The sequence below is a fragment of the Oncorhynchus masou genome, chromosome 13, assembly GCF_036934945.1.
Source record: "Oncorhynchus masou masou isolate Uvic2021 chromosome 13, UVic_Omas_1.1, whole genome shotgun sequence".
Lineage (NCBI taxonomy): Eukaryota > Metazoa > Chordata > Actinopteri > Salmoniformes > Salmonidae > Oncorhynchus > Oncorhynchus masou.
In genome coordinates, this window is record NC_088224.1 from 43,682,741 (window position 1) to 43,704,644 (window position 21,904).

General features: G+C 41.0%; 1 protein-coding gene and 1 long non-coding RNA gene across 4 annotated transcripts; one reads left to right on the top strand and one right to left on the bottom strand.

Annotated features, from left to right (window-relative positions):
- Positions 1-494: 494 nt before the first annotated feature.
- LOC135552391 (uncharacterized) lies at positions 495-20,360 on the top strand. Its single transcript, XR_010457427.1, has 3 exons — positions 495-1,262; positions 19,970-20,059; positions 20,166-20,360. It is a non-coding gene; the product is annotated as an uncharacterized LOC135552391 (long non-coding RNA).
- LOC135552390 (lysosomal thioesterase PPT2-A-like) lies at positions 3,562-13,125 on the bottom strand. Of its 3 annotated transcripts, XM_064983970.1 has the most exons (9): positions 12,627-13,125; positions 10,461-10,614; positions 9,204-9,299; positions 8,956-9,063; positions 8,690-8,773; positions 7,315-7,399; positions 7,140-7,180; positions 5,064-5,118; positions 4,842-4,960 (listed from the first exon to the last, which is right to left on the bottom strand). In XM_064983970.1, the coding sequence occupies exons 1-8, from the start codon at positions 12,804-12,806 to the stop codon at positions 5,075-5,077; spliced, it is 792 nt and encodes a 263-aa protein (XP_064840042.1). In that variant the 5' UTR covers positions 12,807-13,125; the 3' UTR covers positions 4,842-4,960; positions 5,064-5,074. The 3 variants fall into 3 exon arrangements, with proteins under 3 accessions (XP_064840040.1, XP_064840042.1, XP_064840043.1); XM_064983968.1 differs by lacking the exon at positions 7,140-7,180 and having other exon boundaries at positions 3,562-4,960; positions 12,627-13,123; XM_064983971.1 differs by lacking the exons at positions 4,842-4,960; positions 5,064-5,118 and adding an exon at positions 6,577-7,029.
- Positions 20,361-21,904: the final 1,544 nt, after the last annotated feature.

The following is a 21,904-nucleotide window of genomic DNA, read 5'->3' on the forward strand; positions in this document are numbered from 1 at the left end:
TTGTATGTATGCTTACATTTCTGTACTAAAGATTTTGAAGAAAATGTTATTTACCTTTAATGGAATCTCTCTCTGCTCAAGAGACTGTGTGTGTGTGTGTGTGTGTGTGTGTGTGTGTGTGTGTGTGTGTGTGTGAGAGAGAGAATGACCTCCCGCAGCGCAGCGGTCAAGCAGGCCGTTATTGTAGATAAGAATTTGTTCTTAACTGACTTGCCTAGTTAAATCAAATGTGTGGGGGCTTGGGTGCAGGGGTATTTTCAAGCAGCTACAGGGTCTGCAAGCTTGGGACTAAATCACTCTCTCCTCCTCTCTCGGTGTCTAACAGATAACTCCTTAATGCGTTAAATATTATGAACGTAAGGTGACCCTAGGTTCACAACCTGCTTAATGACTTCGGAACCCACAATTTCTCTGCTTATGAAGCAATAAATGATCGACAGGCTAAAAACCACCTAAAATATAGAATTGTACTCTTTAACCATGTGGCCCTTTACTAATGACTTAATAATCGGGTAAATCAGTGTCACACAGTGTTTCTTGGTAGTCTATAACAAATCTACTGCAAAACAAAAGAATACACATCACACACATGGTTATGGGCTTAAAAAAAGACTCCAGTATCATGTCAGATATAGAGTTGACATTTATTACATTTTTAGTTTGCATCCCAATATGACACTTTAAACACATCAGAGAAGACTGAAATGGAACAAAACGCCTATTGTGTTTATTGAGCTGTACACTGAGATTCTCAGTTGGTCAATATTCCCCTTCTGTGATTCCACAACATCTTGTCAACATGTGCCTCAGAAATGGATCAGATATCTTATACCAATCTATCTTTATAGACATTCATCCATAACAAGGCCAAGGCGTCCCTTATAGTGTCCAGAAATCTCTCGAAACGGTCACGTTTTGAAACACATAAAAAAGCATTTTGATGAACAAATTCACATTCTTTAGCGTAGACAATTTGTTTCTGTTTTAATGAGTGTTTGCGATTAGCTCCCTGAGTGGTCAAAAACCTCTTCAATTGAAGTATGTTTATAGCATTATTCACAAAATATCTTACAGGTAGGCCCTCTCTCACTCTTTCTCATCATGTCTCAAGCTGACAGGCTCCCAGAGGCAGGGCCATAAAAGGCCCCAGCTCACTCAACTGCCACTCTGTTCTCACACAGCCATCAGCCCAGAACATCCTGAAGACAGAACACCTCAAAGATAATCTGTGAATAATTTCTTCCTCATGGAGCTATTTGAAGGTGAGTTGAATATTCAATGTTGTGTTTGTACCAGTCAAAAGTTTGGACACACCTACTCATTCAAGGGTTGTTCTTTCTTTGTACTATTTTCTACAGCAGTGGGATGCAGGATGGTATACTGCTGTCTAATGAGAAATACATTATAATAAATAAATGTTTGCATTACCAAAGATATGAAAACTGGCTCCAAAATTGTATTTAGGTATAAACACTTTAAATTGGCCAGGAACGTAACTCTTCTTGAACTGCAATGTTGGTTAAGGGCTTGTATAAGTAAGCATTTCACAGTAAAGTCTCCACTTGAATTTGGCTCATGTGAATTTGGCTCATGTGAGAAATAAAGTTGGACTTGATTTGAAGGTCATTGAGAATAACAATAGATCATAGCTATTGTGGGTAGTTTAAGGATAAAGATAGTGAAGGTTCAGGAATGTAAAAGATGTGTTCACAGTGGGGAGTTTTTCAGAGGGGGATTAGAACCGTAAAATAATAGTGGTAAGAAAGATCATAAAGCTACGTTGAGATTCAGGTTTCGGGGGGTAATAACGTTTTGGAAACCACTATGTAGATTATAAACATGCTAGAGGTGTCACTACAGACCCTGGCTCGATTCCAGGCTGTATCACAACTGGCCGTGATTGCTAGTCACATAGGGCGGCGCACAATTGGCCCAGCGTCGTCTGGGTTTTGCCGTCATTGTAAATAAGAATTTGTTCTTCACTGACTTGCCTAGTTAAATAAAGGTTATATGAAAATAAATGAGAAATAAGGAAGAGAAATTATAGATAAAACATATTGGTGATCATCGGCCATTGAACATAAACATTACACGACAAGTTGGAAATTGCAAATTCAACAATGAGTGGTTTGGAAGGAATCAGTGACAGTGGCTAACTACAAGCTTTGCAAAGCAATCACTCGCCTGATATTCAGTGAAGTGGCTGTGTGGTCCCAAATCTGTGATTAAGGGGCTCGTTTCCAAGTTTAAAATGATAAACATTCAACATTGGCCATGCTGTCAATGAAGCATGATTTGTGCCACGCACAAAGCAACTGTTAACTCAGAACTGTGAAAACTTGACTTCAGTGAGTTCAAGACAACTAGGAAGTCGGGAATAAACGAGCTCCGACTGGAAATTGGAAATCCGGGCCTCTTTCTAGAGCGAGGATCTCTGAGACAAGCCACCCGGACAGCTGATGAATCTGTGGGTTTGCACAACCAAAGAATTTCTGCAAATTGTCAGAAACCGTCTCAGGGAAGCTCATCTGCGCGCTCGTAGTCCTCACCAGGGTCTTGACCTGACTGCAACTCAGCGACATAACCGACTTCAGTGGGCAAATGTTCAACGTCGAACTATACCAGGCAGATGACAGACAGCGTGTATGGCATTGTGTGGGCGAGCGGTTTGCTGCTGTCAACGTTGTGAACGGAGTGCCCCATGGTGGGGTTATGATATGGGCAGGCATAAGCTACGGACAACGAACACAATTGCATGTTATCAATGGCAATTTGAACTCACAGACATAATGTGAAGAGATCCCGAGACCCATTGTCGTGCCATTCTTCCGCCGCCATCACCTCATGTTTCATGAAAATGCACAGCCCCATGTTGCAAGGATCTGTACACAATTCCTGGAAGCGGAAAATGTCCTCGTTCTTCCATGGCCTTCAGCAGATTTGTATATTTTTACCCCTTTTTCCTCCGGTATCCAATTGGTAGTTAAAGTCTTGTCTCATCGCTGCAACTCCCGTACGGACTTGGGAGAGGTGAAGGTCGAGAGACATGCGTCCTCCGAAACGACCCAACCAAGCCGCACTGTTTCTTGACACAATGCCGGCGTAACCTGGAAGCCAGCCACACCAATGTGTTGGAGGACACAGCGTACACCTGCCGAATGTGTCACCACAGGAGTCGCTAGAGCGCAAAGGGACAAGGACATCCCTGCCGGCCAAACCCTCCCCTAACCTGGACGACGCTGTGAAGGCCTGGACTCGAACCAGGATCGCTAGTGACACAGCTAGCAACTGCGATGCAGTGCCTTGCGCCACTCGGGGAGCCTTAAGTGTATTTAGATAAAACTTTTGTTGTTTGGCTAAACCGTTTGCAATCCCTTTAGAGTAGCTGGCTAGTTAGCTACAGTAGGTAGTAGCTACTGCCATCAGTCGTTATATTTGACCTATTATACCATTTGTAGAATACATACTGGCATTTGAATATAGCTTGGGAAAAGGGAATCCGATGTGGACCAATAAAATCTGAAAATAATCTCCATACATAAGACAAAAACAAACATAAAACAAAATTACAAGGGTTTTAATGCTCTCAAGTCTAATCATTTCCACATTACCTTCAAACTGTTCCCTTTCAATTGCTACTATGGTTATGCATTTAACATTTATTCTGCAAGAAAGATTTCAATTTACCCCTATAGGCCAATTTCCCACAAGTGTTAAACCTTTACAGATAAATGCAATGTAAAGAACTCAGAAAAGTTTCCCTTTTAGTAATCTATTGATTTATGCAACGTCAATTTTAAAACTTCCCTTAGAAGCAGAACATAAACCAGGAAGTATGTGACAATATTAAAATACATACACTTAATACTGCAATGTCAATGATAAAAATATAACAATCTGAGTCTCATTTTAAGTTCACATCAAATTACATTTAAGCAGATAACATTTTCAATCTTTGTGCAATGCTTTGCCATCTTAATTCACATTATTATTGTCTCACAGGCAATCCCCTGTGTCATACAATAAAAACACCTATAACAAAACAGTCAAGTTAAAAATAAATCATTCCTTTGACAAAAACAGACGCCTGAGATCAAAAGCCTGAGATACCTAATTGCAACGGAGAGGTACAGGTATGTCACGTACATTATGCTCAAGTGGACAGGTAAATTACCTCATGGCACTGGCACTCTACTCCCCTTCCATCCATTCCTAAACCCTCCTTCCATTCTCATATTCTTCTTTTTTTTGGTCTCCAGTAGCTCTTCCCTTTTTTCTATCCTCTCCCCCCTTTTAGCACAATCACTAGAGGCAGTGTGCCATAGCACTTCAGTTTGTAAACACACAATGGAACGCAGACACATGGGTAACACAACTAATGGCATGATTTTTCTACTGCAGTGGTCTGCCGGGTGGCTTAGCAATGACCAACGGTTTACTTTACAGGTTAAAAAGACATTTTTTACTAGCTAAAACCAATGGTAAAAGTCACATAGGCAATGAGATGAACTGAGCAGTGGGTCTGCAAATGTACCAGATGTCACTCAGTCAGGCACTGTTGTGTGATACCTCAAAGTATGTGTGGGTAAAACACACACACACACACACACACACACACGAGGGTAATGTTTTGATTCTTTCTCACAGAAATGTAAGAACATAAGATGTAGTTCACAATGAAAGTGTCACACAGTGGAAATATGAGTACCACATTGCATAAGTAAAACTTTGTGCATGAATAGGAGTGTGCGTTTCACTGTAACGATTGTATGAAATGGGACTGTTCTTGCCATGCTGTTCGGTGGAGTAGTCAGCTCTAGACAAGCCACTTTTCAATGCAGGTGTTGAACACAGTGTAATTGGAGTGCCAATTGATGTGCTCTACTCCAGCCATGGAGCACAGAAACAGATCCCCGCGAGCATTTAGGGTCTTCAGACCAAACACATCTCTCAAATATAACTGGGAAAGAAGGAGAAGAAGGCAAGGAATCATAAGACAACATCAATGTACATAGCATCTTGTGTCATGTTTACACACAACCATGGTCTAAAATAATACTTACATCCTGGTCCTTTATCTCAACGACAGTCTCGTTGTCATCGTAAAATCCAAACTGACTAAAAATGTAAAAAAAGAAGGGATGGAACCATTGAGTTAATGACCTTGAATGAATAACACGCATATATCTATACATACATACACAGTTGAAGTCGGAAGCTTACATACACCTTAGCCAAATACATTTAAACTCAAGTTTCACAATTCCTGACATTTAATCCTAGTAAAAATTCCCTGTCTTAGGTCAGTTAGGATCACCACTTTATTTTAAGAATGTGAAATGTCAGAATAACAGTAGAGAGAATGATTTATTCAGCTTTTATTTCTTTCATCACATTCCCAGTGGGTCAGAAGATTACATACATTCAATTAGTATTTGGTAGCATTGCCTTTAAATTGTTTAACTTGGGTCAAACGTTTCAGGTCGCCTTCCACAATAAGTTGGGTGAATTTTGTCCCATTCCTCCTGACAGAGCTGGTGTAACTGAGTCAGGTTTGTAGGCCTCCCTGCTCGCACACGCCTTTTCAGTTATGCCCACAAATGTTCTATGGGATTGAGGTCAGGGCTTTGTGATGGCCACTCCAATACCTTGACTTGGTTGTCCTTGCGCCATTTTGCCACAACTTTGGAAGTATGCTTGGGGTCATTGTCAATTTGGAAGACCCATTTGCGACCAAGCTTTAAATTCCTGACTGATTTCTTGAGATGTTGCTTCAATATATCCACATACTTTCCCTCCTCACGAGGACTGCAGATGCGGCTAGGGCAATAAATTGCAATGTCCGTACTGTGAGATGCCTAAGACAGCGCTACAGGGAGACAGGACGGACATTTGATCGTCCTCGCAGTGGCAGACCACGTGTAGCAACACCTGCACAGGATCGGTACATCCGAACATCACACCTGCGGGACAGGTACAGGATGGCAACAACAACTGCCTGAGTTACACCAGGAACGCACAATCCCTCCATCAGTGCTCAGACTGTCCGCAATAGGTTGAGAGATGCTGGACTAAGGGCTTGTAGGCTTGTTGTAAGGCAGGTCCTCACCAAACATCACCGGCAACGTCGCCTATGGGCACAAACCCACCGTCACTGATCCAGACAGTGCTGGCAAAAAGTGCTCTTCACTGACGAGTCGCGGTTTTGTTGTAATTGCAGGCAATCTCAACGCTGTGCGTTACAGGGAAGACATCCTCCTCCCTCATGTGGCACCCTTCCTGGAGGCTCATCCTGACATGACCCTCCAGCATAACAATGCCACCAGCCATACTGCTCATTTTGTGTGTGATTTCCTGCAGGAATGTCAGTGTTCTGCCATGGCTAGCGAAGAGCCAGGATCTCAATCCCATTGAACACGTCTGGGACCTGTCCAGGAACTTGCAGGTGCCTTGGAGGAAGAGTGAGGTAGCATCGCACAGCAAGAATTGGCAAATCTGGTACAATCCATGAGGAGGAGATGCACTGCAGTACTTAATGCAGCTGGTTGCCACACCAGATAGTGACTTACTTTTAACCCCCCCCTTTGTTCAGCGACACATTATTCCATTTCTGTTAGTCACATGTCTGTGGAACTTGTTCAGTTTATGTCTCAGTTGTGGAATCTTATGTTCATACAAATATTTACACGTTAAGTTTGCTGAAAATAAACGCAGATGACAGTGAGAGGACGTTTCCTTTTTAGCTGTGTGTACACACACACACACACACACACACACACACACACACTAGTGGATTCGGCTATTTCAGCCTCACCCGTTGCTGACAGTTGTATAAAATCGAGCACACATCCATGAAATCTCTATAGACAAAGAACTTGACTGGCCTGCACAGAGCCCTGTCCTCAAACGTCTTTGGGATGAATTGGAACATCCGACTGCGAGCTGGGCCTAAATCGCCCAACCTCCCTAATGCTCGTGGCTGAATGGAAGCTAGTCACTGCAGCAATGATCCAACATCTAGTGGAAAGACTGCCCAGAAGAGTGGAGGCTGTTATAGCAGATAAGTGGGGAGGGGAACAACTCTATATTAATGCCCATTATTTTAGAATGAGATGTTTGACAAGCAGGTGCCCACGTACTTTTGGTCATGTAGTGTATAATCTCTCTAGGAACCAAAGGCCTCATACATTAAAGTGGAGAGAGAAGATTCTTCTTAGAGGTGTCCATTTAAAACAAACCAGAATGGAAACAATGCTTTAACAGAATATAGATTAGTAAGAATATTACACTCGTTAGGAAAGAGGAACTAGTCACCTGGACTGCCAGGGTGTGATGACTCCATCGTCTGGCCCCCCGATTAAGACCAGCTTCTTGATACGTAGGAAGTTCTTCTTCCACACTGTGTGAAAGAGAAACAATATCATATCCTAACTACACTGCCTTCAGAAATTATTCATAGCCCTTGAATTATTCCATATTGTTGTTACAGGCTGAATTCAAAATGGATTAAAACATTTTATTTTTTACCCTAATCTATCTACACGCAATACCCCATAATGATAAAGTGATAATATGTGTGAGATCTTTGCAAATGTATTGAAAATGAAATACAGAAATATCTCATTTACATAAAGTATTCTACCCCGAGCCAATACATGTTAGAATCACTGTTGGCAGCGATTACAGCTGTGAGTCTTTATGTGTACAAGCTTAGCACACCTGGATTTTGCAACATTTGCCCATTATTATTTTCTAAGTTTTTCAAGCTCTGTCAAAGTGGTTGTTGATCATTGGTAGACAACCATTTTCATGTCTTGCCATAGATTTAAGTATAAACTGTGATTCTGGTGGAAAGCAGACAATCAGGTTTTCATCTTGGATTCTGCCTGTGCTTAGCTCCATTCTGGGGGTTTTTCAAACCTGAAATGCTCCCTAGTCCTTAACGATTACAAGAATACCCATAACATGATGCAGCCACCACTATGCTTGAATATATGGAGAGTGGTACTCAGTAATATGCTGCGTTTGATTTCAATGTTTGCTTTTTATTTTAGCATTTTTACCAATTGGTGCCCTTCTTTGTGAGAGATTGGAAAACCTCCCTGGTCTTTGTGGTTGAATCGGTGTTTGAAATTCACTGCTCGACTGAGGGACCTAGACAATTGTATGTGTAGGGTACAGAGATGAGGTAATCATAAAAAAAAAAATCACATTAAAACACTTATTGCACACAGAGTGAGTCCATGCAACTTATGTAACTTTTTAAACAAATGTTTTACTGGTGAATTTATTTCGGCTTGCCATAACAAATGGGTTAAATACTTACTGAAGACATTTCACCTTTCAATTTTTAAATTGTAAAGAAATTAAAAATATAATTCCACTTTGACATTGTGTGGTATTGTGTGTAGGCCAGCGACAACAAAATCTCAATGTAATCCATTTTAAATTCAGGCTGTAACACAACAATGTGGAAAAAGTAAAGGTGTGTGAATACTTTCTGAAGGCCCTGTATATAAAATTGTAATTACATAACAGCAATGCTGTACAATGAGCAAAGGTTTCCTATAAAATCCAGATTAATACAACCCCTGACATTGACTCAGCAGCAATAGAGTAGTCAGACTAACCCTTCTCTGAAATAGTGGATTAATATAGAACCCACAGCAATGTGGACAGAGTTGCTGACCTGTTGAATTGGGATTTCTCCTCTCGCTGTTCAATAAAGCCAGATAATCACTACTGTTCACGTACATGTCCATGTGATGGGGGTCTGCAAGAGAAAAGAAACACTTTAGTCGAACAAAAACTTCAACCACATATCATCAATACATCCACGTTGACTCCTTGAGAAACCCGTGGCATAGGTCATCGGATATAGAAAATCCCTCTACCTTCAGCGTTGAGGGAGTCCCCAACCCTTGTATTGCCCAATCATCTGCTCAGCCTACTAACCTTTCCAGAAGTTGCAGATAGATATCCTTTGGCCCACTGAGGTGTAGCAGAAATGGAACAGGTTGAACTTCATGAACTGGGGGAAGAGGTACTTCAGGTAGTTTGTGTCTGAACAGAAACAAGAGAAAAGACCAGTCTGTTTAGTTCAGACCTCAGCAGACCCTGGGAGCCAGGATGACAAAGTACCATGTTTCAAACAATGCTGTTGAGCACAAAGATCAAGTTGATGGATTCTAGTGAACGCTTACCTCCATACTGCCCAGCCTGAGGCGAGGACAGAGAGATGAAGGAGTGGACATTGTGATCAGGAAGAGTAGATAGGATCCCTCTGCAAATCAGTCCACCTGGAACAGAATGAGAGGTGGTAAATACAGGTAAATGCCAAAATAAAGGCAACACCAACATAAAGTGTAATAATAAGGCATTGGGCCACCATGAGCCAGAACTCATTCAATGCTCCTTGGCATATATTCTACAAGTGTCTGGAACTCTGTTGGAGGGATCAGACACCATTCTTCCACAGCAAATTATGGTATTTTTCGTTTTGTTTATGGTGGTGGAAAACGCAGTCTCAGGCGCCGTTCCAGAATCTCCCATAGGTGTTCCACTGGGTTGAGATCTAGTGACCGATGGCCCTGCTACACTACAGCCATGGGGCGTCTGGCATTGCCATCAGCCATTGAGGGAATGCTGCCTTTGAAATCAATGAAAGCTGCTATACTGCCCGCGTTTCATCACGTCCAATGGCAGCGTCCAAGCTCAAGAAACGCAGAGGTTAAATTCTCTATAGCCAAAGAGTATGTTCGTTCTATCTTGAAATAATGAAAAATAAAGTTGATTTTGGTTGCATATGGCCTCTTCTATACACCACTGGTTATATTACTAAGATCTATTAAGTCAAGAAGCTACTAGCAGAAACTCTAGCTAGCTAGCTAGCTAGCTAGCTAGCTACATTGACTATGTTCACAATATTACTGGGGTAATTAGAGGCCAACCACCAGCAACAATTGAATGAGTCCTTGCGAAAAACTGGACCAAAGCTATTGTACTTACGCACAATATATGAATGTGGTCAAGTAGGGGAAAATATAAAAGCAGCTCTCCCCCTCTGCTCTCAAAACAATAACTCTATGTAGCAGGTAGAACGTCCCATTGACGCGACACTGATGGCAAAGCAACATGGCGTGTATAGTGGAGCTGAAGTGTAAGACGTCCATGGCATATGGTTTACATCATTGTCATGCTCGTCAAACTGCTCAGTGACCACTTGGCCCATCCAGCATTTTTATACATGATCCAAAGCTCAACTAACTCAGGAACCACACTTGTGTGGAGTTTGCCTTCAATATACTTTGTATCCCTCATTTACTCAAGTGTTTCCAGTAGTCAGTTACCTGTACATGCATTCCCATTTCATTGTAGAAACATGAGGTGAAATTATAGCCCACGTTAAATGTATAAATATTCAAAATGGAACCAAACAAATGCAAATTATACACCCAAACCTTGAGAGTAGCAGATGAAGTGGACCCCATTTGCAGCATTTTGCATGATGGGATAGATGGCAGCCTTGAAGCCCTCCACTTGTTTCCATAGCGGCTGTAGGCTGGAGCTGCGGTCAAACAGGTCGAAGACTGACACATTGGTTCCTGGGTGAGACTTTCAGAAGAAGATGAGGATGGGACAGATTAAAGCACTATAACAAAGATAGCATCATAAATTAACGTTCTATAAAGCTAGGAGTGTGGGAGCATCAGACAAATGAGTGAAAATATTATGTTAATAATGACAAAATAATGCCTCAACTGACAGAATTGATTATACACCACCAAAGAAATCCCAATTCAACAGGTCAGCAACTCTGTCCACATTGCTGTGGGTTCTATATTAATCCACTATTTCAGAGAAGGGTTAGTCTGACTACTCTATTGCTGCTGAGTCAATGTCAGGGGTTGTATTACTCTGGATTTTTGGTTGTGTATAATCAATCCTATACCTAGGATAGGATAAAGTAATCCTTCTCACCCCCCCCCCCCCTTAAATGATTTAGATGCACTATTGTAAAGTGGCTGTTCCACTGGATGTCATAAGGTGAATTCACCAATTTGTAAGTCGCTCTGGATAAGAGCGTCTGCCAAATGACGTAAATGTAAATGTAAATACAAAAACAAAGCCAAGACTTATTGTTTTTTTTGTTGTTGAAATGCCTCAGGTTGTTGTGTTATCACCGAAGTCTATCCTTTGGAAATGTATTACTACATTAATAATTAATATGAGTCTCTTGAGGTGATGTTTTGAATATTGATTATCAGGCAGTTTGGAAGTAGTGGACCTCACAGTGTATCAAAATGACCCTGTGATACCTTCTCACACCTGCAATCCAGTGTGTATTGCCATCAAGTTACATATTAACTTCTGTCCACTACAGTAGTTTCCACTCTGACATTTAAGTTCTTTATAATCATTATAAAATGTGGTTAGGGGGTGGGGAACCACTTAACCAATGTGGGAGCCTGGAAGAGATCATCTTCGAGGAGAGGGGAAACACGTGAGATGTTGCTATGTTGAAAACTGCAAGAGCATGCATATCTCCTGTTTAGTCTCCTCCCCACCTTATAACAGTCAGCTAAAAAAAAATCCCCCCCTGGAGCCATGTAAGTATTTTCAGGTTGAATGAATTGTTGATCTTAAAAAAAGGAGAATGATCCCAAGGATCATAATCCTGAAGATTGTTTTCTTGTGAGCACACCAAGGCTCGGGGGGATGATTAGGCAACATTATGCCGGGAACATTTTGCTCTGGAATCTGGCAACAATCAACAGCCTATTTCCCTAGTATTCATGAAGAACTCAGCTGATAAGACTGGTGACAAACAGCTGATTTCATATTATAAAACGGTGGTTCGAGCCCTGAATGCTGATTGTATGACAGCCGTGGTATATTTAAGCAATAAGACCAGAGGGGAAAAGCGGAGTGCCTTGATACAGCCGTGGTATATTGACCATATCACAAACCTCAGAGTTGCCTTAATGCTATTATAAACTGTCTGTCAGCATTCAGGGCTCAAACCACCCAGTTTATAGCAGATGGGTATGACAAAAAAAATTGTACTGTTCTAATTATATTGTTAACCAGTTTAATAGCAATACGGCCTCACGGGGGTTTGTGGTATACGGCCAGTATACCACGACCAATGGCTGTATCCAAGCACTCCAAGTTGCGTCGTGGTTAAGAACAGCCCTTAGCCGTAGTATATTGGCCATATAGCACATCCCGGGCCTTTTTGCTTAAATATAGCCTTCATAAAATAACAAGGTAACACTTGTACCAGCCCTAACGACAATGGAAACATTGTAGCGACCAAAGTTCTCATAACACCCCGTAGTGTCCTGCTATTCTCAAGCAGACCACAGTAATGTTTGGTATGAGTAAACTGAGGCGCGCACCCAGCTCCCACAAGCACAATGGAAACACCATTGTGCAAACATGGAAATTACCCAAAGATTGACAGTTTAAGATACTGGTATGGGCCTTACACACACATTATACATAACTCTAGCTGCCATATCTGTTCTGTAGTTACATAGCCTATCAGGAGTTCATTATTATCCATGAGCAATCTTTCTTTTGCTAGATTTGTGGACCCTGGTGATATCTTTTCAAACACTCACCTGATTGATGAATCGAAGCAATTCCACAAATGCCCCAGAGCTGTCGAACAACCCATGAACTATGACCACTGGTTTGTACCCGATGACTGCAGCAACAAGGCAGGCACCAAACAGTGACCACAACAGCCTTGTCGCACCACTCTTCCGTGGACTAGAGACTGCATAAGGGGGCCCGTTCATCGTTATTTAAAAAACCGCATAAAATATCGGTAAAAACAAACAAATAACGAATACTAAAATATCTTACACTGTTGTACACAATGTCCTTCCCTATCCGGTTACAATATTGTTGCTTGCTTTGCCGGTATTCCCTTTTCTTTAGACAAATGTTACAAATACATACACTTGTTCTCGCATGTGCTACTACTCTGTACTCTTATTCCCCTTCATAGATCATGTTTTAAATGAAACGAACACCAATGCTGAATGTCTGCATATGACTAGCGCTGCTTAATCACAACACCGCTTCACATTTGCTTCGTTTGTTTGTTCCGGTTCGTGATCAAAAACGCGAGACCACATGAAGTAATTTCCGGTTTCCATTGCTCCTCAAAGTAACCGCATGGCTCAACAAGTCAGCAATATATAACTAGACTGAAAAAAATACAGAATGCACCTTTTCCCAAATGAACACACTTGGGACAACATATCCATTGTAAGCATACTCAAATGATAATTCAAGATCTGCTGAATGTTCCGGATGCCGCCAAGGCCTGGTCATTATACCAAAAAACAAGTACTGAATTATGTTTCACTCGGTTACTATTTTGCTTACCCACAAAATCACATTTTCAACACAGTATTTCCATGTAAAATTTGCTTTACTAACAAAACAAGACAAGCTGGATCTTAGAAGTAGAATTGAAACAGTCAAAATTAACATCCTGTCAAGGTTACTGTATTTGTTCCAATCACTGCCCATAGAAATCCCACCTAAACAGTGTAGGGATAAACGGATATCAAGGTTTATCTGGAACAGTAAGAGACCAAGAACTAGATATACAACATTACAATTACCAAACAACTGTGGGGGTATGTCCTTACCAAACCTCAAATATTATTATGTGCCAGCCCAATGAGACCTCTGGTGTGTTGGTGCAATTCCGAATCCAAATGGAAAGACATTGAGACTACTTTGACAGAGATACTCATACAGTCAGTTTTGGGAAATAAGGACATAGTAATAGAAATATGCAATAGACAAAATCAGTGGGTTAATTCCTCTCTTAAGACATGGTTTAGGGTAGTTAAACAAAATCATTTAGACAGAGAGATCAAACTGCTGAGCTGGCCCACATACGACCCCAGCTTCATCCCTGCAAAACAGTGGACGCAGAAAGGCATCACATCATGCAGTGCAATTATAAGGAATTGGGACCTAGAGAACTTCCAGGACCTAAGTAAAAAATATGGCTTGGATAAACAAGATTTTTACAGACACTATTTCTTAAGCATTCAGATTCTTTGCTATGAGACTTGAAATTGAGCTCAGGTGCATCCTGTTTCCATTGATCATCCTTGAGATGATTTGAGTCCAACTGTGCTAAATTCAATTGATTGGGCATGATCTGGTAAGAAACTTGTCTTTATAATGTCCCACAGTTGACAGTGCATGTCAGAGCAAAAAATGAATTGTCTGTAGAGTTCTGAGACATGATTGTGTTAAGGCACAGATCTGGGGAATGGTACCAAAAAAATGTCTACAGCTTTGAAGGTCCCCAAGAACACAGTGGCCTCCATCATTCTTAAATGGAAGAAGTTTGGAAACACCAAAACTCTTCCTAGAGCTGGCTGCCTGGCAAAACTGAGCAATCGGGGGAAAAGGGCCTTGGTCAGGGAGGTGACCAAGAACCCGATGGTCACTCTGACAGAGCTCCAGGGTTCCTTTGTGGAGATGGGAAGGACAATCATTTCTGCAGCACTCCACCAATCAGGCCTTTGTGGTAGACTGGCCAGACGGAAGCCACTCCTCAGTAAAAGGAACATGACAGCCCGCTTGGAGTTTGCCAAAAGGCAAAGGAATCTCAGACCATAAGAAACAATATTCTCTGGTCTGATGAAACCAAGAGTGAACTCTTTGGCCTGAATGCTAAATGTCACATCTGGAAGAAACTAGGCACCACTCATCACCTGGCCAATACCATCCCTACGGTGAAGCATGGTGATGGCAGCTGTGGGGATGTTTTTCAGCGGCATTGACTGGTAGACTAATCAGGATTGACGGAAAGATGAACAGAGCAAAGTACAGAGAGATTTAAACCTTCTCAGACTGGGTTGAAGGTTCACCTTCCAACAGGAAAATGACCCTAAGCACACAGCCAAGACAACACAGGAGTGGCTTCGGGACACGTCTCTGCATGTCCTTGAGTGGCTCAGCCAAAGCCCGATCAAACATCTCTGGAGAGACTTGAAAATAGCTGTGCAGTGATGCTCTCTATTCAACCTGACAGAGTTTGAGAGGATGTGCAGAGAAGAATGGGAGAAACTCCCCAAAAACAGGTTCTCCAAGCTTGTAGTGTCTTACCCAAGAAGACTTGAGGCTGTAATCTCTGCCAAAGGTGCTTCAACAAAGTACTGAATAAAGGGTCTGAATACATACGTAAATGTGATATTTCAGTTTTGATGAATAAATTTGCTAAAATGTCTAAAAACGTGTTTTTGCTTTTTCATTATGGTAGTGCATAGATTGATGAGAAAAAAACTATTTAGTCAATTTTAGAATAACGCTGTATCATAAATGTGGAAACAGGGGTCTGAATACTTTCCGAATGCCCTGCAATTCATCGAAATTTGTAAACACTGGACAGTTATATTTGTTAGGTTCTAATTCTCAGAGTAAAAAACTCAACGGACATTATGAAAGCTTAACCAAGTTTAATTCTTCCCAGAGGATCAGTACAGCTGCATTTAGACACAGACATTTCACACAAGCACTGATATTTAACACTTTCTCTATGCTGAGTTTCCTCCTACACATCTGAACAAATATGATATCTTTATAACTTAAGTAATACGGGCCATAAACTTTTCTTTCTCCCTTAACGTGACCTGACCTGATCTCAACCCCCCTTCATCACTAATCCATGGCTCTCCCCTTATCAATGCCTGCCACATGTGATCGCTTTCCCTACACTCAGCACATTCAAAGCTTAATTGCCCCCAACATATACTTTCCTCATATAGATTACCATTAACTCTAAACCTAAGCACTCTCTCATTGACTTGAATAAGTACATTTTATATTCTCAGAACCCAACACTTTAATGTCTGTATTTGATCATGGCAACACTACAGAAGTTGTTCTTGATTCCATTTAAGTTGTCCAGCAGACCAAAGCTGAATCCCCAGGAGTCTCAACTCCATCCTTGCCAGCAGCTCAATGTGGCATTACAGGGAATATTCGGGGTAACAGACACTACAAAATCCTTGGAAGGCTTACAAGCTGTTACAGTGTTCAATTTGGTACAAATTGATTGTGTGCCCTATGTATCAAGCTCTTAGTTTTCTTTCTTAATCATTTTAAGAATTAAATGCTGTGTGACTGTGCTAGTTATAAGGCTATTGCTTCATCCAAATGGGTGGTACGAAAGTTATATCTCCCAAGATTTGATACAGTTAATTCATTTGTCATTTACTGTAACAATTGCTATGATTATTATGATCTAATTAGTGTGAGTCAACAATTTTGTGCTGATTTAATTAAATATGGTGACTGAGTAATTGCTGTTTCTAGGTTTGAATACATAATGTGCCCTTTTAAAGCGCTGCCAGCAGCAGGGACAAAAAAAGGCACATTTTCTTAGTGCTATTTCTTTTCTTAGTGATCTTTCTTTCCTTAGTGCTCTTTCTTTTCTTAGTGATCTTTCTTTTCTTAGTGCTCTTTCTTTTTTTTAGATCTCTTTCTTTACTCGCCCCTCCCATATGGGATGAATGAATGATACTATCTAACTTCAAAAGATCATGTGAATCATGTGTATAAAAAAGATTTCAGTTTTTCCTGGAATGGAAACAGCAAGAGCATGGAGAAACTAATGACCACGCGCGCACACACACACACACACACACACACACACACACACACACACACACACACACACACACACACACACACACACACACACACACACACACACACACACACACACACACACACACACACACACACACACACACACACACCACACTCTACAGGCAGCACTGGCAACTTCAGACTTTATTGAGTCTCAGGTTTATGTGTTTACCTCCCTTGTAATGCAGATGATCTCATCTCAGTCTCTCCTCTTCCCTCTGAGTAATTGCTGAAACTGTAGAGTATGACTCTCGCGTAAGTTTTAGTGTACACATTTGTTTCCATCTAGGCTGAGCCTGATCTTTGTCAAGTTTATTGGAATGATCGGCTGAGCCATGTAGTTGTATTCTGTTGTGTAGTTAGTCTGTGGAAGTTCATATAGAAAATTACAAACCAACGCAATCAACATGCAGAGCACTTTATTTACAGAACTTGATCTTGAACTATGAATTGATGAAATTACAAATTTAAAAACTACACAGTTCTTGTTAGCGACTAGGTTTGCAAAGTTTCCAGATTTTCACATTTTGATAGTCCTTCTCTCATTCTAGGATTTACTGTAATACCGGTTTAGTACACAAGGAGGTGCCAAAACGAGGACTGTTGAGCATCTTACCAGAATGCTAACAAAATTAGCACAAGTAATAGCACATTTCCATGGAGGCTGCTAGCTAAATATGCTAAAGTCTGCAAAGACAGGCAATCCAGCCCATTATGTTATACAGGTAGGAGCTACCAAATTTTATTTTTGTTGAGTTTGGACATTTACAAGCGAATGTGAACAAGAGACATTGTTCAAATGAACAAAGTTTTGATGCACACTTGACTGCTCTGAAGCAGGACGTGTACATGCTGTGTCTGTCTGGAGTGTGTCTGTCTAGGGCACCTTATTAATTCAGCCTGCTCTGCTTGGAGAAGATGGAGGATGAGCAGAGGGGCCGAGAATGGAGGAGAAAAACGCAAGGAAATCAATATTTTATTTGATTTATTTCACCTTTATTTAACCAGGTAGGCAAGTTGAGAACAAGTTCTCATTTACAATTGCGACCTGGCCAAGATAAAGCAAAGCGGTTCGACACATACAACGACACAGAGTTACACATGGAGCAAAACAAACATACAGTCAATAATACAGTATAAACAAGTCTATATACGATGTGAGCAAATAAGGTGAGATAAGGGAGGTAAAGGCAAAAAAAGGCCATGGTGGCAAAGTAAATACAATATAGCAAGTAAAACACTGGAATGGTAGATTTGCAATGGAAGACTGTGCAAAGTAGAAATAAAAATAACGGGGTGCAAAGGAGCAAAATAATAAATTAATTGAATACAGTAGGGAAAGAGGTAGTTGTTTGGGCTAAAATATAGGTGGGCTATGTACAGGTGCAGTAATCTGTGAGCTGCTCTGACAGTTGGTGCTTAAAGCTAGTGAGGGAGATAAGTGTTTCCAGTTTCAGTGCTTTTTGTAGTTCGTTCCAGTCATTGGCAGCAGAGAACTGGAAGGAGAGGCGGCCAAAGAAAGAATTGGTTTTGGGGGTGACGAGATATATACCTGCTGGAGCGTGTGCTACAGGTGGGAGATGCTATGGTGACCAGCGAGCTGAGATAAGGGGGGACTTTACCTAGCAGGGTCTTGTAGATGACATGGAGCCAGTGGGTTTGGCGACGAGATTGAAGCGAGGGCCAGCCAACGAGAGCGTACAGGTCGCAATGGTGGGTAGTATATGGGGCTTTGATGACAAAACGGATTGCACTGTGATAGACTGCATCCAATTTGTTGAGTAGGGTATTGGAGGCTATTTTGTAAATGACATCGCCAAAGTCGAGGATTGGTAGGATGGTCAGTTTTACAAGGGTATGTTTGGCAGCATGAGTGAAGGATGCTTTGTTGCGAAATAGGAAGCCAATTATAGATTTAACTTTGGATTGGAGATATTTGATATGGGTCAGGAAGGAGAGTCTAACCAGACACCTATGTATTTGTAGTTGTCCACGTATTCTAAATCAGAGCCGTCCAGAGTAGTGATGTTGGACAGGCGGGTAGGTGCGGGTAGCGATCGGTTGAAGAGCATGCATTTAGTTTTACTTGTATTTAAGAGCAATTGGTGGCCACGGAAGGAGAGTTGTATGGCATTGAAGCTTGCCTGGAGGGTTGTTAACACAGTGTCCAAAGAAGGGCCAGAAGTATACAGAATGGTGTCGTCTGCGTAGAGGTGGATCAGAGACTCACCAGCAGCAAGAGCGATAGCAATGGCAGCTGTACAGATAACTCATCCAAAGGGCTTTGACTTCTCAAACAGGGCAGAAAGCTTACAAAATATGATTCCCCATCACCTCATTAATTCAGCAACTTACTTAGATAACTCGGAAGTTAATCTTAGGGGTCATGTTAACGCAGAAGTCTTCATTATTCATGCAGAGAAAAAATATAACATGTAAAATCTCTTGCTGTGTTTTGTAAATGCAGACCTAAAATGCTTCTTATTGTAATTTTTGCCCTGGTCAAAAGTAGTGCACTATATAGGAAGTAGTGTCAGGGTGAAATTTTGAGACATAGCCAATCTAGCTTATCCGATGTGGCATCCAGTTATCATCAACTGTTATAGCATGTTAAGGGAAAGTGTTCAAAATGTATTTTTGCTTAATGAGTTGGCAATGAGGTCATTCCTGCAATTTAAAAATTCCTTTCTGATTCATAACCTCAATTAATAGCTTATTCAATAATGATTCTCATTACCCAGAGTTTGTTGCATAGCAACGTCAGGCTGAGTAAAGGAAGACAAAAGAGAAGTTTTTACTGAGACATGGGAGAAGTGTAAATATAGCACCTCATTTTTTTTTCTTTTTAATATATATTTTTTAACCTTTATTTAACCAGGCAAGTCAGTTAAGAACAAATTCTTATTTTCAATGACGGCCTAGGAACAGTGGGTTAACTGCCTGTTCAGAGGCAGAACTACAGATTTGTACCTTGTCAGCTTGGGGATTTGAACTTGCAACCTTCCGGTTACTAGTCCAATGCCATATCTTATTGATTGATTGTATAAAGTAGTAGGCAGCTCCAGCCAGAGATAACATTACATACATTAACATTTATCAAGGATAAAAACACAATAAAGACCAAAATTGTCACGAATCCCGTTTCCCGAGTCTGTTTTTTGCCTGTGTTCTGTCCTGGAGTGTTTTTTTCCGGCGTCCTGGAACACACCCTGTCTGGTTGCCGGGCAATGTAGCCAGTTGGGAGTTCTGATTACCCGCACCTGTATCCCATCAGCTATCTGCACACCTGGTCCTGATCATCATCTCTCCTCTTCATAAGCCCGGACCTGACATCCATTCCCTGCCGGATCGTTAGCCATGAACAGTATGTCGTGCCATAGTATCAGCCTCAAGTTGGATATAATTTGTTTTGTAGTTTTTTTTTTACGTATTGCTTGCCTTAAACTTACCTCCGTTTGTTCTGTCTTCAGTTACTCACCCGGATCATTTACCCCATTCCCGCCTGGTCGTCGGCGAATTCCGCTACCCCATTGGATCCACCTATTTACTCCCATCAACTCACCACCGCTGCCCGCTACGCCACCTGGATATATCTACCCATTCACTTGTAAATAAATACTCACCTTCTTCCTACTCTCCTTGTCCTGGTCTGCTTCTGGGTCCAATTCTGGTAAACCCTGACAAAAATAATGACTTATTTCCATTGTGTTCTCTGGTTAATGTGGTTTAAAGGGACGACACAAGAAGCAGCAACATCACACCATTCTTCTATTTTCATATTTCGTGTGATGTGCTGGAATGGAATCAATATGCAGTGGAAACTTTTGATGTCCCTACCTAGGTCATGGGACCTGCTGTGGAAGCCTGGCAAACTGAATAAATTGCAACATAAATCAAGGACAAAGTAAGCAAAGCTGTTCCACTATAAGATTAGTTTTTTTTGATTGCTTAATTAAGCACGATTTTCAAAACAGGGCCGGTGTTTTCAAAACACTACACACAATTAGCACACCCAATTAGCAAAACACTACAGATCCTTTGCAAAATTAAACACTCTTGTAAAAACGATACACTTTTTAAAAACCACACTTTATTACCATATGAAACACACACGTTTTACATTACTATACTCTGTTTGCACACTCTGCTGTGATAAACCTAAAACACTTTTAGCACTTCTACTTCCCTATGATTACAGTAGGCTACTATCAACAAAGTACAAATAGCATTTATCTCCAAGTGGAACCTCCATGACAGATTTTTATTTTATTTTACCTTTATTTTACTAGGCAAGTCAGTTAAGAACAAAATCTTATTTTCAATGACGGCCTAGGAACAGTGGGTTAACTGCCTGTTCAGGGGCAGAACGATAGAGGTAAATTAGATTTAAAATTAAAAATAATAATAGTGGGAATTAAATGCGATGGCATCAGGTTGACATATATCCAAGACCATATAACACACCATACATGTTTCAATTTCAATAATAAACAATACCATCTACAGCTGATCCATGCACAATTAATTATTTAGGTACTTTGGTACTGAAGAACTGATAGCCTAGTGATTACATGTTTTCCAATCTGAGTGAATGCTTGCTCTCTCCAGTCTGACATAACTGTTCCACAGCTGGATAAGGGCTTGGAAGCACCTGCAGTATCCTCTCTGTGTGCAGTGAAAGCTACTTTAACTGTAAAACACACTGAATTCAGAAAAGCTCTGACTCTACAAGCACTGCATGGGGAAATAACCTATTTTCATCTCTTTCAAAGAATCCTCACTGTGGTGAACTGTCTTCTCCTTAGAAACGGCTGACCCCGTTTCTATGGTTATGGTGCATTCTCTGTGCTTCAGTCAGGACAGCGATGGCACAAAGGGACATGACTGTGTGGGCCACGTTAACTCAAGAACAGCTGAAAATTAATCACTGCTGCCTACAGTAAATATGAGGGAGAGCAACATGATACAAACAGATAAGTGGTGACTGGAAAACAGTGGGCTGTTAATTATAGCTTTCAGAAACTTTAATTGAAGTCAATCAACTTTAACTTGTTGTAACTCCCATCCCATGAACGGGATCGTTGTCATCTGACATAACGCAACGGAAAGAAATATTACTAGAAAATATTCCTATTCATGAAAATCACAAGTGAAATATATTGAAACACAGCTTAGCCTTTTGTTAATCACCCTGTCATCTCAGATTTTC

Coding starts and splice junctions, on each gene's coding strand:
- LOC135552390 (XM_064983968.1), bottom strand. CDS start 12,806: ATGAACGGGCCCCCTTATGCAGTCTCTAGTCCACGGAAGAGTGGTGCG. Junction 9,300..10,460: donor CTTCATCTGCTACTCTCAAG/GTTTGGGTGTAT, acceptor ATTCTGTTCCAG/GTGGACTGATTTGCAGAGGG. Junction 4,961..5,063: donor TTGAGATAAAGGACCAGGAT/GTAAGTATTATT, acceptor CTTCTTTCCCAG/TTATATTTGAGAGATGTGTT.